This window comes from Mixophyes fleayi, chromosome 2 (genome assembly GCF_038048845.1).
Source record: "Mixophyes fleayi isolate aMixFle1 chromosome 2, aMixFle1.hap1, whole genome shotgun sequence".
Taxonomy (NCBI): domain Eukaryota; kingdom Metazoa; phylum Chordata; class Amphibia; order Anura; family Limnodynastidae; genus Mixophyes; species Mixophyes fleayi.
The window spans coordinates 186,205,438-186,222,133 of NC_134403.1; the positions used below are offsets into that span (position 1 = coordinate 186,205,438).

At 39.7% G+C, this 16,696-nt stretch overlaps 1 protein-coding gene across 2 annotated transcripts in view; it reads right to left on the reverse strand.

Moving 5' to 3' along the window:
- Positions 1 to 14,652, reverse strand: part of REPS2 (RALBP1 associated Eps domain containing 2) — a 185,279-nt gene extending 170,627 nt beyond the window's left edge. The window contains exons 1-2 of one of the 2 annotated variants that reach the window (XM_075195087.1): positions 14,311 to 14,652; positions 72 to 195 (exon numbers count right to left, since the gene is read on the reverse strand). In XM_075195087.1, the coding sequence (XP_075051188.1) occupies positions 72 to 195; positions 14,311 to 14,511 (325 nt within the window). In that variant the 5' untranslated portion in view covers positions 14,512 to 14,652. The remainder of the gene's footprint in view (positions 1 to 71; positions 196 to 14,310) is intronic. The other variant, XM_075195086.1, reaches the window with a different exon arrangement.
- Positions 14,653 to 16,696: the final 2,044 nt, after the last annotated feature.

Consider the following 16,696-nt stretch of genomic DNA (forward strand, 5'->3'; position numbering starts at 1 on the left):
ACACTTCCTTGCTTAGAGAAACAATTGCACCACAGCAGACACATTTATTGCACACTACATCAGCTTCTCACCACACTTGATGCTCTCCAGGTGAACTGGGAGGTCGGCTTGTGCTGCAGCAATTAATTTCATAGCGATAAAAAACTGAGCTGGGCCGAAGTAACCCACTAGTTTCGCACCACAGAGCTCTGTGATCTAGAAGGAAAGACAAATCAGAAACACAAATGAAAATCAAAGGAATTCTTGTACTTTAACATATTTTTTGACTGAAAATGCATCTTTATTTTGCATATAGGTACAAATAACATACAATACATTACATTGTGTTTACACCTAGTGTAAGCACAGTACTTGGTGAGATATAATCATTCATTAGCACAATACATGACATAAGGTACAAGATATGACATCCTACACTATACATCAAGTACTGCACTAACCATGCATTGCTTTAATGACACAACAGTTTCAAATAAGCACTGGATGCAAAGGGGAGGGGATCGCCGGTCCGAAGGTTTATTGAAGGACAAATACATATAAGGGAAGGGAGAATATATTAAGGCAAAGACATCAACAAAACTTCAAACAGTGATGGGGGAATGGGATGGAGGGTGTAAGAGAGGGGGGAGTCACAGACTAAACGCTTTATTGAAAACAGAGTCATAAAGAAAGAAGGAGAAGAATCTAGTCGTATTCTTCTTCCTCCTCAGGTCAGTCCATGATGTTATAGTGTTTTAGCAGGCTGTGGATCAGCCTGCAACAGTCCTTGATAGAAATAGTCTCCTATTTTAAAATAAGCCGATTCCTGGCAAACCATATAGCGTCCTTAAAAAACTTCATAAGATGCCAGACCTCCTGGATCGCCCCAATAGTGTGGGTCCCAGGAAATAATGAATACAACCGAATGGTTTGAAAGGCAAATCCTGGGCACACTGTCCTTAAGTTCGTGTTTCAAGGCATCCAACAGTGCCTGTATAGTGGGACAGGCCCAAAATATATGCTGAGCTGTTTCTCTTCTGGTTATGCAGAAGAGGCAGTGAACATATCTGCACATGTTCTGGGAGTGCATGAATGTTTTGAGAGGGAAACCCCCGTGGATAGCCATCCATGCAATGTCTTTATATCCATTAGTCAGCCTCTTAGAGGCCACATTCTCCCACACGTTTAGCAGTTGCTGCAGGGAGCTCTGGAACAAACTCCATAACATCTTGTACTTTAACGTATGCAAAAGCATTGCTTTATGGAACAGCAGTGAAAAACATCACTTCCTTGTTTGGCTGGTTTATGTCTACTGCACATGTGCAAAAGCCTGCGCATGCACAGATTTGTACTACTGGGAGACTGCACTCTCTGTTACCCATAAAATAAGGTACGATATGCTTAACTCACTCTTCATATGGCATTAGAATTTTTCAAGCTGGGATCAGTAGTAAGCCATACTAAAATGGTGAACTGAATTTACATTATTAACCAACACCCACTGCCCAGGGGTGTGGGAAAAGTCCTAGTACTGTCACTACGGCCTGGTTTGTCCTGGGGGCTGCCCACATTTTGCTAGCAGGCCTGATCCACCTAGGGAAATCAGCCATGTGCTGATTGGCCCAGGGCTGGTGGGCATTATGGCATGGAAATACAGGCTGCGGATTTTCATGCTATAGTGCCATCATCCCTGGATGGAATCAGCATTTCAGCAGGGGGAGGGGGGGGGGCGTGTTTTACATCCCTTTGATTTTGCCAATTTCATCCTAGACCTGGCAGCACAAGAGCTGGAATCACCTTTTGGGAGCCTTTATATTTCTTTTATTTCGTTTTTCATTTACAGATAGGGCCAGGAACACCATCAGGGGATTCGGGGGGTACTGATGTATGGGAACCGGGCTCACCAGGGGGCCCGCTGGCCACCGATGGGCTGTTCATCACTGCTGTGTCCTCCCCAGCGTCCCTGTTGCTGCTATGAGCCTGGCAGTGACAGGCAGCTGTGAAATGCAATCTTTCATCTCCGATCCACGTTTGACAGCTGCCTGTCACTGCCAGGCTTACAGCAGCAGGGACGCTGGGGAGGACACAGCAGTTATCAGAACTGCAGGGGAGAGTTGGCTCCGCCCATTTGAACATGTGATCAGCCCCCTCTTCCTGTCATATGATGGTGTGACCTCACATCACACAGAGGGGCTGCAGCAATCAACTTCTTTTTCATTCTGGACGGTCAACATTCTGGACTGTATAAGTAATTTTATTTTACTTCATAGGATTTTCAACAATCACAGTGTGGGGAGAGGGAGGATAGAGATAGAGTAAACTGTGTGCAGGTCTGTAAGGAAACACATATTATTATGTACTGTGTCTACCATAACTGAGAAAGTAAAAAAACTAAATACTGTGTATAGAAAACTCTTGTCCACCACACACAGCACCACAGCTCATAACATAAATTCCAATGCCCTCCATATACAGCTATATGCCCCACATGATAGCCTCATGCCCACCACAGCCCTAACATGCCCAACATAAGCCTCAACAGCATAAAAGCCTCATGGCCACCATAAATGTGCTACATCACTCTTTAACAATGACATTAATACAACCAACTCTCTGAGTCAACTTGCCAACCACCTTATTCTATAAATTTCCTCTATACCTCATTTAATAATTGAACACTTAAAATGTTCTCCTATCCAAGCTGAAAGGCATATAAAGCTGTTAGTACTTCGACTAAAAAGGGGCACACTTCCTTCCACAGTTGTCCATCCTCCCCCTTTATCCCTGCCTCAAACCAGTTAATTTGTTTAAAGTGCAAATAGATGACTGCAACATGCTTCCTATTGAAAACATTTGAGCAACTGTTGCAATTTACTTGATGTATCTCTGAAACTATTTTATGATCAGATTGTCATCTTGAATAATAAAATGTTTTTTTAAAAAAAAAAAAAAATTTACAGGAGATTTCAGTAACATATAAATACAGTTTTTGAATAGCATAAATTTTCTAAAGAATAAAAAGATTAAAACCCAAAACATACAGAAAGACAGCAGACTGCAATATGTATGTTTGCTGCGGGGAGGGGGGCCCTGCCTGTTTCATTAGTACTGGGCCCCACAATTTCTGATGGCAGCCCTGGATGGGGCGCAATGTATCAAGTGATGGTTTGCAAAACCACGATCCAAATCAGATTATAAAAAAGTCAAATATTTTGGACCCACTCCAATAAGCAAGATTACTCAGACTACATATATTTCCCCGCTTCCATTCAAACAGCTTAGTTTGCGGACTTCACCAGGCCAAGCTGTTTGAATAGAATGGATATCAAAATGAATAGCTAATTAATAAACAGGCAGATTTTTAACTGACTCATCTTTTTATAGATTTTATGAAAGTTTGACATCAAATAGTTTTGACCAATGCAAGATTACAAGATTGATGGCAAATGTTGAATGTTATAAAAGTTTTTTTTTCTATTAATCCGTTGTATATATTATACGTATCTGCTGATTGGCAAAACTAGTTTGAGGCTTGTTCCAGTCTATCTGTGACATCACGTTTAACCAATGTGGGTCACAGGATGCCATTCAGCTGGTTGTGGCTTCTCTTTATATGCTTTTCTCACCTCACCTTTGCAAGTACTTTTATTTTACTATGACATTTCAATATACTGTATTACTCTATATATTTTTCCTCCTTTGATTGAAGGCACATTATTGGGGGATTAGAATGGAAAAATTGCATGGAATGCTTGCAACTAGGTTTTTTAGGAATCTCCACTTGCATCACTTAAAGGTTACTGTGCTTGTCATGTTTGGGAATATATTTACATGGGTGCAGGTGTTGACTACAGAAACAGTGTTGCACTGTATTATCTTCTTCTCTTTGTGGATTACAGTTTGGACTTTGGAGCCAGCTACAGTTTGGATACAGATGGCTGCAAATAGAAAATAGAAGTTTGTTTTTTGTTGTTTTTACAAATAACACTTCATACCTGTTATAAAGACATTTGGTAAAGTTACAAAGACATGTTTTACTTTTACAAAGATACTCATTCTTATATCTTTTTTGCTTTTTTGAAACAGTGATTACTGATATTTATTTCTGACAGTTTTGTATTTAATCTGTGGTCACTATATTTGTTTTCAGTGCTTTACAGTGGGATTTTTGTTTGTATTAAGGCATCGGATATATTCACCTCTGGGTCAGACATAGGAAGCCCTGGGGGTATATTTACAAAACTGCGGGTTTGAAAAAGTGGAGATGTTGCCTATAGCAACCAATCAGATTCTAGATATCATTTATTTAGTACATCCTACAAAATGACAGCTAGAATCTGATTGGTTGCTATAGGCAACATCTCCACATTTTCAAACCCGCAGTTTAGTAAATATATCCCCTGGAGTTTTAAGGGTAACTAGAACTTCTACATCTTTCCAAGTATTCAACAGTTTGATATTATACACCTATTCTGGTATTTCTCTACCCGGCTCACCATTTGTGTGGGGAATGTCCTTAGGACTAGACATACTTTGCCCAGGAGTGGATCTAGAATTTTATTTTGCGGGGGACGATTTAGGGGGGGGCGATTTAGTCCCCGTCCACTTTTGTCAGCTAAGGCTGCCTCAGGTTGCACACTATGTGCAGGTCCGTTCGGCAGAGACAGGCAGGGAGAGTGTGCTGCCCGACCGCTCTGATTGTTTTTAAAGCACAATCGGAGCAGCCAGGCAGCACACTTTCCTTGCCTGTCTCTGCCGAACGGACCTGCACATAATGTGCAGCCGCAGCCAGCCTTAGCGGTCAAAAAGGGGGCGGGGACTAAATCCCCCCCCCCTCTAAATCGTCCCTCGTAAAATAAAATCATTAGATCATGGTTGCTGTGGATCCTCCCCCCTGGCCCATCAGACTGACCAGAGCTACAAGGTAGCGGGCATTGCGTTGGTGCTAGAATGCTGGGTCCCAACCTCAAAACAGCTGGATAACAGATTAGATTGGTCTAATCTGAGGGTCACAGGAATCGCTGCAGGTGAGTAGGTGTCAGAACAGGATATTAAAGCAGTGATGTTTTATTAGCTCAAGTAGTCCTAATAAGGACAGTTACATGCACTAGTTTAATGTACTAGTGATCTCCAGAAGTACAGACGGTATACATTAACATAGTAAGACAGTGCTCATTTTTATATAGTTGTGGACACAGCCTGGCAGGGGGTAAACCAGCCCGCTTTATCGACTAAGTCAAAGTCTGAAATATTTAATTCAAAGACTAACATCAGGATGTGAGATGTTTTTTTAAGCATGGATTTTAAATACAATGCAAAGGTAAAAAAAAATACACTAATCTGTTATATCCTAAAACTTGCTGGTTGTATTATTCAGACAGGTTCTAAGATACAGGATGAAAACTACACATGAAAGAAAAGTAACGACCTCCTGCGGCGCATTTAGGCAAAAGCAAGTGTTTGCCACTTCACATGGAAAAGGTCTAATTAGCCTTAACTCAATAACTATTGTGTAACTGCAGTACATTGTTCCTACATGTTATTAAGAGATAAATATATAATACCAGCAGCACTGGAAGGATTATGCCAAATGTGATCCGGTTAATAAGGGTTGCAGTGACTAAAGGTATGCCATCTGGAGTGAGCCCAAGTTTGGCATTAGAACTTTACCTCAACAAATTTCAGGGCAGACAAAAAGAAAATTGATTTCCTACAAGCACCGTGAAAAGGATTAAGCGCAGAAATTAGGCCAAAAAGAGATTTAAATTCCATCTTTATCCAACATGCAGACACACAGATCAGCAGGAGGAAAAAGTTATCAACGCTCAAATTAACCTGTAGGTCTTTCAGTAATTCCCTGAGGATTTTACAAGCTGGGTTTTAACACTAATTAATATTACCAATCTAGGTATACTTACCTAGCTATATAGTTTAGAATGTATAAAGCATGAAAAAGTGTGTTCAAGTAAAAATAAATGCGGCAGTACAAATTGTTTATTGTGTTTACTACATGGAACAGGTTCAAAATACATTGTAAACATGTACAAAATTATTCACTAAATATTGTGTTCCAAAGCATTATAGAAAAAAATGCAAAACTCATATATAACCTTATTTAGGACACTTAAAAATTTTTTTGTGAAAGGTACAACCTGCATTAGATATACATTATATATCCATTTATAATTCCAATAACAAATAGGGTAGTACACTAGCGCAGGTGTGGAGTCTTATTGATGGACACAGCGAATGTTAAATATATATAATGTAGTTGTGATCTGTTTAGGATGTAGGTTGAGTAGAAGGTTGTGTTGTATATATGGAAATGAGCAATATGAGAGATGTGTTCCACTATGAAAGACATTGGGAATGTGGTAGAGCAGGGGTAGGCAACCCCCGGCACGCGTGCCAGACGTGGCTCTTGGACCACTTCTTTCTGGCACTCAGGAGCTCTGCAGCTGCCTTACTAAAGCAGCCAAAGATAGCTGAAACGCAACAGTTCCATTTTGATAATCTTCGGCTGTTTTAATGAAGCAGCTCCATGGTATGTGGATGTGCGTGCTGAGTCTCCAGAGAGTAAGTATGAGGCATAATATAAACTTGAGGCACAACTTTGTGGCACAATATAAACTGGGGGCACATCTATGCTGCATAATATGAATCTTTATTTGTTGATTTCTTTACTATTAACATTCCCATGAAATTATCATGATAAAATAAGAATTATAATATATATATATATATATATATATATATATATATATATATATATATATATATATATATATATATATATATATATATATATATATATATATATATACATACACACACACACACATACACACACACCTGGCACTCTTGGGCTTGAAATTTTTTTTTCTGGCACACTGATAGAAAAATGTTGCCAAGCCCTGTGGTAGAGGATTGGTAGCTATATGCAAATGAGGAGTGGCAGTGACTGTTTGTTATAGGGAGAGGAGCAGGAGTCTGGTGTTTAAATGTGATCATAATGATGAACAAATCCAGAAGCGTTAAATAGTTGGATGAGTGGTGTTGGTATTCCTATTCACCTGTTTGGGGTCTTTGACAAAAGTCCAGGTTAGGACCGAAATGTCAACATTATGATGTTTTGCTTATTAAAAACTAAACACTATTACAAATCTGGTAAGTATCAGGTCCTATATATTTAATGACCCCTCTTTAGATTAATAGAAAAATGTAATTATTACAAATAGGTTGTGTTGGTCATGTGTTCAGTTATACATTTTAATACCTTTTTTGACTTATAGGTATAATCAAAGGATATCAAATTTAATCCTCGGTGGCTATATTCAGGCCAGGTTTTCATGGTACTTTTTAAGCAGAAATGTACTGTGTTCAATTTAATACATTGTCAAATTTCATAGATAAGCAACAGAATCAATTTAGTCTTAAAAAGAGTAATGATGGACACATTAAGCAGACAGCTGACATTGTTGGTCATTATTGCTACTTGTCAGCAGCGATAATTGATTTAGCAGTGAAATTTTGCAGGAATCAAGTTTTGCAGTGGAACAGGCCATTTCACATGGATGCAAAGCTTCCCACAGTACAATAGTCAGGATTCCCTCTTTATTGCCTTTCCTGCAGTTCCATTTTGCGCTGTATTTGTAAGTCCACATTTTGCCGAATGTAGTCTGTGCAGGGCTGGATTAAGTGAAGGGAGGCCCCCGGGTTAAGGGTACAGTGAGGGCCCGCCTCCCATGACGCCCCCCCTCCCCCGTGAGCTTACCTCCTTCCATTGTTCCACTCAATATAGTGCTCCCGCTACGCTGTAATCTCCTTACTGAGGAGATCTCGTGAGAGTGAGACTATGATAGTCTCACTCTGACGAGATCTCCTCAGTAAGGAGATTACTGCGCGCTGTGTAAGTACTACAGTGACAGCAGGCAGCTAACAGCATAACAATTGCTGTTAGCTGCCTGCCATTCTCCTTGAACAGGTGACAGTCGGAGCCGGTCGGCGGGGATGCCCCCGATCTGATGAATGCTGGTGGGCCCCCCAGCTGCCTGAGGCCTCTGGGCTGTAGCCCCTTTAGCCCTATTGTTAATCTGGCTATGAGTCTGTGTAGAGCTGGGACGGTGGTTAATTCATTGTGATGTGTGGTGTGGTTTGAATAGAACACTTAAGGCCAAATTCTGCTTGTAAAAAGTACAAAACTTTGCAACCAAACGCAGTACAAGGCAAATATTTCCTGTAATAGTCTTGAAAACATTGACGAATACCTGACTCTGTCAATTATTGTCACTTGTCAACAATTTTTCACTCACTTTGTCCATAATCATTGTCACTCGTCAGCATAGTTTTTTATTTTATTATTATTGTAGTGTGTGTGATGCTATTTTACATTTGCCCTCCAGTAGAACCAGTATAGTAGCAATACATCTTATTAATAAATAAAAAATAACCATGTTATAGCATTTATATTATAATTAGGAAATTTTTATGAAAAATTGAAAATAGGTTGCAATCCTACAGTAAAACGTATTGTTTTACCACTATTGTGGAACTGCAGTCATTGCTAAAAGGGTTTCAGCGTAAGTTACAAGGTAGCATGTTTTTGCTCTGGTTGCTAGATTGAGGCATCCCATAACATTCCTGCAGTCTACAATCTAGTTGTAACTTACAACTGCCTGCAAGACTACATATCTAAAGAAATATTTTGTTATGCACACAAGAAATTTAAATGATGTGGAGGGATTAAAAATAGAACAAGCCAGAAGGTGTTATCTAATTTGCAAGACTTTGCCAGGTAAGCAATTTCCAATTAACAATCTTTAAATTGTGCTACTGGGAATGCCTCTACTGAATTCATTTTAAGATGTGTTGGACAGACCATATGAAAACTAAAGAACGGTTGGGGAAGATATCAGCCTTGTTTAATGTAACAATTAAAGCCAATGGCTCAAGACATTTTATATTAGCTCATCTAAATTAACCCCTTCACCGCTAAGCCAATTTTGGCACTTTTTGTGTAATTTTTTTATTTATTTACAAACACCACCAAGCAATACTTTGTGGTTCTTCCTTCGGCAATAATCCACCTTTTGAAAATAATCAATTGATAATAAAATCTGCACTTGAAAATAATAATGCTTTTTTCGTGCTATTTTGTATGGTCTTAAATGAAATGCAGAAATGTATAGGAAGAGTATAAGTAGCCCAACAAGGCATAGCATTTTGAAAACTAGACAACCTATCACATAAATTGTACCCCTGAGTTTACTGAAGTCCAGATGAGGGAGATCTGGGCATTATAACCCCCCTTATCTGCACTTAATCATTTTTGTAGTGTAGGGTGTTATTGTCCGGTGATCAGGCAATAACTATTCATCGTCATCATTTATTTATATAGAGCCATCATATTTCGTAGCGCTTTACAAATGGGGGACAAACACAGTAAACTAACGAACTGGGTAAAACAGACAAAGAGGTGAGAAGGCCCTGCTAATAAGTTTACAATCTATGGGACTATTAAGGGGGCACCTCCTTTGAATGAGGGGACTTCAAAAAAGGGCCATATCATTTAAAGGTGATATTCCCCTCTTTCGAATGAGGCTACCTCTGATTTGAAGCCAAATTTGGGGACATATATGCCCTCATCCCTGAACTTCGCAATTATTTCTGTAGTGTAGAGGGGTATCACATATGATCACCAGACAATAACTATTAAAGGGGCATCTCTTACTCTCAGAGTTTCTAGGCAGTGTTAGTGCCCTTTCCCCATTCCCTGGTTCTTCATTATTATTTTTTTGTAGGTAGTGGTTGAGGAGGTAGGGTTTAATGATGTCCTTTCCTTCCCTATCTACCACCGATAGGATTTAGCAGTAGGGGACAGATCAGTATACTTTTAACTTCTTTGTACCCTTTATGTGCCAAGGATAAGCCCCATTAATTTTTATCCCTGTAGGGGTTTAAGTAATAAATCCACAACACGGATCACAAATGTTCGGTAAAACACCTGATGTTAGCAGATTTTAGAATTTAGTCAATATGACCCCTTTTCTATGCAGGAATCTTCTGAGTCCATGAGCATGCTTGGATGCTCTTGTGTGGGAGAAATTATGCTCCTACTGCGAAAGTTTCTGAGCATGCTCAGTTTGCATTCCTCTGTAGCATGCTCTGTGCTTCTCTCCACACACACACACACACACACACACACACGCACACGCACGCACGCACAGACACACGCGCTCGGCTGCATAGCGGACTATGCGTCTGTTGCAGAATCATAAAGCTAACCTTTATTATTATGTCTAGTACCCATTTTAGGTATTCTAAGAAACTATTATAAACTGGAGACAAGCAAAGGGACTTTCCAAGAGATGAATTGAAATAAAAATAAATTATTATTGTCTGCAATATTTAAAGTACTGTATATTCTACTCTCTAAAAAAAATATTATTTTTTTGCATGTCATTGGAGCTAACTTATGTCTTGTGTGTAAATTTAGCCTATATAAAGCACTGGCAATAGTCGCACCCTGTGGGGATTCTGTGCTAATATTCGGTACACATATCTTTGATAAAATAAAGCATCATCACTATTGCCTTTACAGACCTTTCTCAGAATAAATCAGTACAGCAGCTAAGCAATTTGCCTGTATTCCTGATTCATTGTGCATTGTCCTGGCCTTGAGCTCTGATTACGCTGTATTCTCTGCACCTTGACCCCAGCTTCTGTTCCTGACTAAGTTTCATTGCTACCTGCCCTATCCCTGAATTTTCATTTGTCTGACAACTTGCTACTTTTTTCTGAGGACTTCTGCCATTAACCTTGTCTGATCTGTGTTATTCATAAATAAATGATTTTGTCTCTACCTGAGTTCTTGATAGCAGGATCCTAAAATCCACTAAATCCCAGCCAACTGTTTCACAAGTTGCCGTACGTTGTGGCATTGGTACATCTACACATTTCTCTGCCACCGAGTTGATGGATAACCACATCAAGACCTTCTGTCCATACTTGCCAACTCTCCCGGAATGTCCGGGAGACTCCCGCATTTTGCGAGAGTCTCCCGGGCGAGTGTGGCAATCTCCCGGAACTGCCCACTTCACTAGGAAGTGCCCCACTTCCCACTTCCTAGTGAAGTGGGCAGAATTAGCTCCCAAACGCCGCGAATCCCGGTGAATCGCGGTGTTTGGCCAAAATGACGAGCATTTTGGAGCCCCGCCCCCATCACGCCCACCTCCCATGACAGGCTCCCGGAAACCAACTATTCAAAGTTGGTAAGTATGCTTCTGTCTTAACCTATGAACAATCCTACATGCAATTAAAAAAAAACTCTGTCCACATCCTCCATTATCCTCTTACCATAACAATAGGTCCACCTCCCCATCATAACCTCTTTCATACAAGATGCTTTTCTCACAAACACCACCTCATTTCCTATTAGAGTTACCTGTACTGAATTAAATATTTGTATTTCAGCACAGGAAGCTGCAATAATAAATTATTTGGGGAGTTGGAGAGCAGGACGTTTTGAACAGAGCGGAAGGGATCATTTTGAAGGGTTTAATAGGATTGTGTACTGCGGCCATTAACCCTTTGAAGTCAGGTGATCTAACTAGAGATGCTCACTGACCCCCGTGTTTTGGTTTTGGATCTGGATTACCTTCGTGTTTTGGTTTTGCCAAAACTGCCCTTGCGTGTTTTGGCTTTGTTTGGCAATTTTTAAAAAATTTAATTTTTTTGGGCTAAAATAACATAATTTAGGTTTTTGTACCTACATTATTACACTTTCAGCCAAATACTGCAGCGATCTGGCTGGATGGTAAGCAACAGAGCAATGACTAAAACACACGGCAGTTCCTAACACATCTAGGAAACATTGCAACGAGCGCTCCACCTGTTTCTTGGATAAGTGAGGTAATTCTACAGGTAATACATGGCAAAGACCAAACGCTCCACCTGTTTATTGGATAAATGAGGTAATTCTACAGCTAATATATGGCAACGAGTGCTCCACCTGTTTCTTGGATAAGTGAGGTAATTCTACAGCTAATAAATGTCAATGAGCGCTGCCTCCCCCGGGATATGTGCTTTTATCAGACACACACCAATCCAGGGTGCCAGACAACGCACTAAAAAGAGCTATTGAAATTTAAAGTAAAAAGCCAGTTGGCTGTATATTACACCCTACACTTATAGTGAAAGTTACAAAAAAAGCAGCCTGCAAAGACTGTACGATAAATCAAAATGCCCAAAGCACCTTTTCTCTTTGAGTGTATATTCCACCATACACTTATTAGTGCAAATTCAGATATATCCTGTGCTGGTATATTAGAATTTCAGCAGTCAGAAAAGATTTTTTGTAGAAGGGGGAATATGACATCCCAAACACTTTGTAGTGTAAACTAGGAAAAATGCCTCCTCTATACTCCTCTCTTCCTGCCACCTAACCCTTCTCTGTCCCTCTCTCAAATGGTGCTAGATTGCAGAGATCCGACGACATCACAATGACGTTTTGCCTCGTTTTGGAATCCAAATAGGCGCGAGAGTACCAAGTCGACTCGGCACTTGGATTCCGGAAGTTCGGGTGGGTTCGGTTCTCGGAGAACCGAGCCCGCCCATCTCTAGATCTAACGGACCGCTGTCAATAGGGAAAAATCTACAAAGTTAGAAAATACCACAGCTTTCACAGGGTTTCATTAAATGAAACTACCAATAACAACTAGATGAAAACTCAGCAATTTGCTTTAGGTTTTCCTCTATAAAATCTTTCCACAGTGTCAGTGCTTGAGAGCTGTGGGAGGGTGTTTCAGGTCCCTGGTAGTGTGCAGATAAACGATGCCGAAAATCATATACAAAAAAACTACAAATATATACAAATACTAAAAACACTTGAATTCTCTCTAGTAGGTCATTTCAGAAATTACATGGGATTGTAATTTTTTCTGTTGCTCGCCTACTGATTTGTGTGAGCTTCTCACAAACAGGTCTTTAAAATATTAGTCCCATGTCATTGCTGCAGGCGAATAGGGAGGTCAGACTATATGAAAAGGTCTTACAGAGAGTCACTGCTCCACTATGCAGCTTTGTATACTTTCCTATGGCTTATATGCTATGTACCAGTGTCACAGCAAGCATGTGGCTGGAGAAGTTTTAACATTTTGGTAAAAACTAGGTAATTTATTCCATTTATGAACAATAGAAATGATATGGAGATCTTTTACTTTGGCTGTACAAATTCACTTTTCGGCTGATGTGTGGGTGCCAATTCTAATAAATTTTTTAATCACTGATGAGTGTAAGCAACTTTAAAATGGGCAGGTATTAGCATCTTTACAGGATTAGAACTAATCATTATAAGAGCAGCAAGAAAATATGTTTACCATGCTTATATATAAGTTAAACTTGTTACTTATTTTATAAAGTATGTCATTTTTCAAATTTTTTCAATCTGTACCTTATATTTTATTGATTTTGAGTGAAAAAATACATGCATAGATAACATTTGTGTCTTTTTTCCCCATCAGAATAGTAGCTAAATAATGAGGGACACCAATACTGTGGAAGAGGGTGGTTTCAGTGTGTAAAATGTGGTGAACTTCATTTCATAATGTCCAGCGCTGTGTTAATTATTTACAGTTACTTAAGTTTATTTCAGATTTATTTATTTATTTTTACAGTTTAAAATGCTTTACTGCTAATGAGTAGAATCCATATAATGTTTCTTAAAGTGCACATGTTGATTTATGGAGGCCTGTAGAGAACACTAAAGCAAGTCAATAATTTAAAACAATAAGACATTTAGAGGCACAATCATCATTCTGTTTGATAATTACAATGAAGAGATAGATTTGAGAACATGTTTATGCTGATCTCTCTCTCTCTATATATATATATATATATATATATATATATATATATATATATATATATCTTGCATTCTGCTACAAACAAACATGTAATAATGTCATTATTATTGTGGTTTGCTTTACCAAACTATGCAGAGTACTCCCGGGAGACATATGTATTCCATTATATGCTGATCAGCAGTGAAAGCATTTGCACAACCTTAGCTGACTGGTAATTCAAGTGCATTAAGAAGAGGCCTAACTGGTCCTGTAAGTATGTAAGGTATAATTTAACATCATCACTCACACTACTTGCTTGGTATTGTTTACATGGGTTCATGGGGCAATCATATACAGAGGTTATTGCCACTTCTATCAACTGCATTACAACTGCAGAAATAACCTACACATATACTGGACCATCATTAACATCCCTTCAATCTACCTTATGAATGGATCAGACAAACCTGTCACATCATTAATAACCCACCTGGTGTAAAGTTTCAGCAGGTAGCTTAGATCCTCTGAACAGTTCGCCCACTTTACTGCTATCAGCTGCCAGTCTTGCAGATCCTTCAACTTGGCACAAGGAGAAAAGCTCTGAGTAACGTTTCTGTTCATTTTCACTGAGAGGTAGATACATTCCTACAGCTGCTTGTCCAGCAGGCACCACTGAAGGTCCTGAATCCATAGATCAGCTCCTGCCTGAGAATGACAGCGTTATGCACCCAAGCCAATAAAACAGAAGGCGGGGAGCACTGGCTTCCCTTTACTTTGTACGTTTGTCACTCTCTTCCTGTGCTTTCTCAAGCAGAGGTAAAACGCTGAAAATAGGAGGTGTTACTGCAGCTGGTGAAACATCCTCTCTCTGCATTGCTGCTCCTGTCTGCACGTCTCTGTATTCTGCTGCCCCCTGCTGTTAAGCGTTTAAACATAGATAAAAGAAACTTACATTTACACTTACTCACTTGCAATCACTACTTTAGTCTATCAACACTCTCATAACAAACACATACAGAGTAAAATTTTACATATATATTATGGAGTTTATTTGTACTTGGTTTGACATTGTGCCATCGTACTTGCTGCTTATACATATCTAGGCGACCCTATACCATTTTCTATGGAAAATGCCCCTATATTAAACAATTTGGGATACAAGTAATTAATGGAGAACCCTTTTAAATGATATCTAGTGTTCAGTACCATCACAGCTGGGATATGTAAAAATAAATATGTATGTTTAGGTATGTCAGGATAAGGTAGATAAAGTAGTACTGTCATTGGTTGGAATGGAATATCTGTATTATTAAAGAAACTTTGATTCAATTGAGTGACCATACCTGTGGGAGCAAATGGAACGGTTTGGGATAGGCCTCTCATATATAAATTGGACTAGGGTCCTATATTTCAGTACTAAAGCGAGAGTGAGCATAAATGGATATGTATCACACTCCTTCTAACTTGGTAGAGACACTAGCAGTGGCAGAACTACCATTGGTGTAGCAGGTGCCATGCAAAAGGGCCCCCCCTAGAGATAATGGGGCCCACTGCAGAGGGTCGGTGCCCCGGTTCCCTCCTCCCCACCTCCCCGGGGGGCCCACAGCTTTCTAGCTCCGCCTTAGGGCACTAGACAGGGGTGTCCACTCTCCCACACTCTATTTGCCATGGCTATTGAGCAACTTACCTGTTGAGAAACAATCCAAATGTAAGCGAAACCACAACTGCGCATATGGAGGACAAGGTGTCCTTTCTTTGTGGATTATATATTACTCTTTTTGACAGATGCAAGTGGTTCAATGTAAAATCTCCTTCAGGTGGTGAATGAATTTGGTTCCTGCTTCGGTTGATGTGGAGGGACTACACGGATCAACCCCCTAATCAACTCCCACGGAAATTGACCCCTTGATTCAAACATTTAGGCATATTTATATCTAACGATGTATCTGAATTCGTGCAGAAGAAAATTCAACCTCAAATTGATTTTCATAAATCTAATATTCACACATAGCAGAAGCTGCCTCTATCTGTATCAGGCAGGATTAACTTGATAAAAATTATAATACAGCCCAAGTTTCTCTATGTCTTCCAACATGGCACTGGTATTGCTCTCGCACCCTATCTTTTACAGAATTGATCAATTTCTCTCTTCATGAGTATGGCGAGGAAAAGGCAATATTAGTATTCATCACGATTGGCTCATGTGAAATGCTGGGTGTCTGACCCTAATTACCACGCCAATTGGGAGCTGGTGAGATAGGTAGATGCCATACTTCTCTGCACGATTTATTTTCAGGTACGTGTCCTAAGTGCTTGATCCCCCCTGCTAACACAGGATGTGAACATTTGGAATGTTGCAAATGACATAGTGGATGGAGAGCATACAGACCCTTATACTCCTCTTTGGGGACATACTAAATTTTAAGGAATGATGTTTGTGGAAGGTGGATTTCTCTGGCTAATGCGTGGGGTGACTACTCTGGGACAACTATATACAGGTGGTATCCTCAAGTCTTTCAAACAGATCAGGGAAGAATTTGAGGCACACAAAACAATGTTCTTCTTTTACCTTCAACTTACACATACTCTGAGGGCATAAATTGATCCCAATCCTTAGGGAGGTCCCCAAGAGATGTTACTCCAGCCTTTGAGCTCCAGGAAGCTCACCGAATTTATTTATTAATATTAAGTGAGTGAATTTAATATGGGTGACCTATTGCAATTAAGAGGGAAGTGGGAGGTAGACCCAGGCCCTCTCCAAAATGAGGATTGGGGGATTATGTTAAGCAGCTCACATCATTCCACTGCCTTGTTAATCTGTCAGCAAATACATGAATATATTCTTCACAAATCTCACACCCATTAGCGTAGCGAAA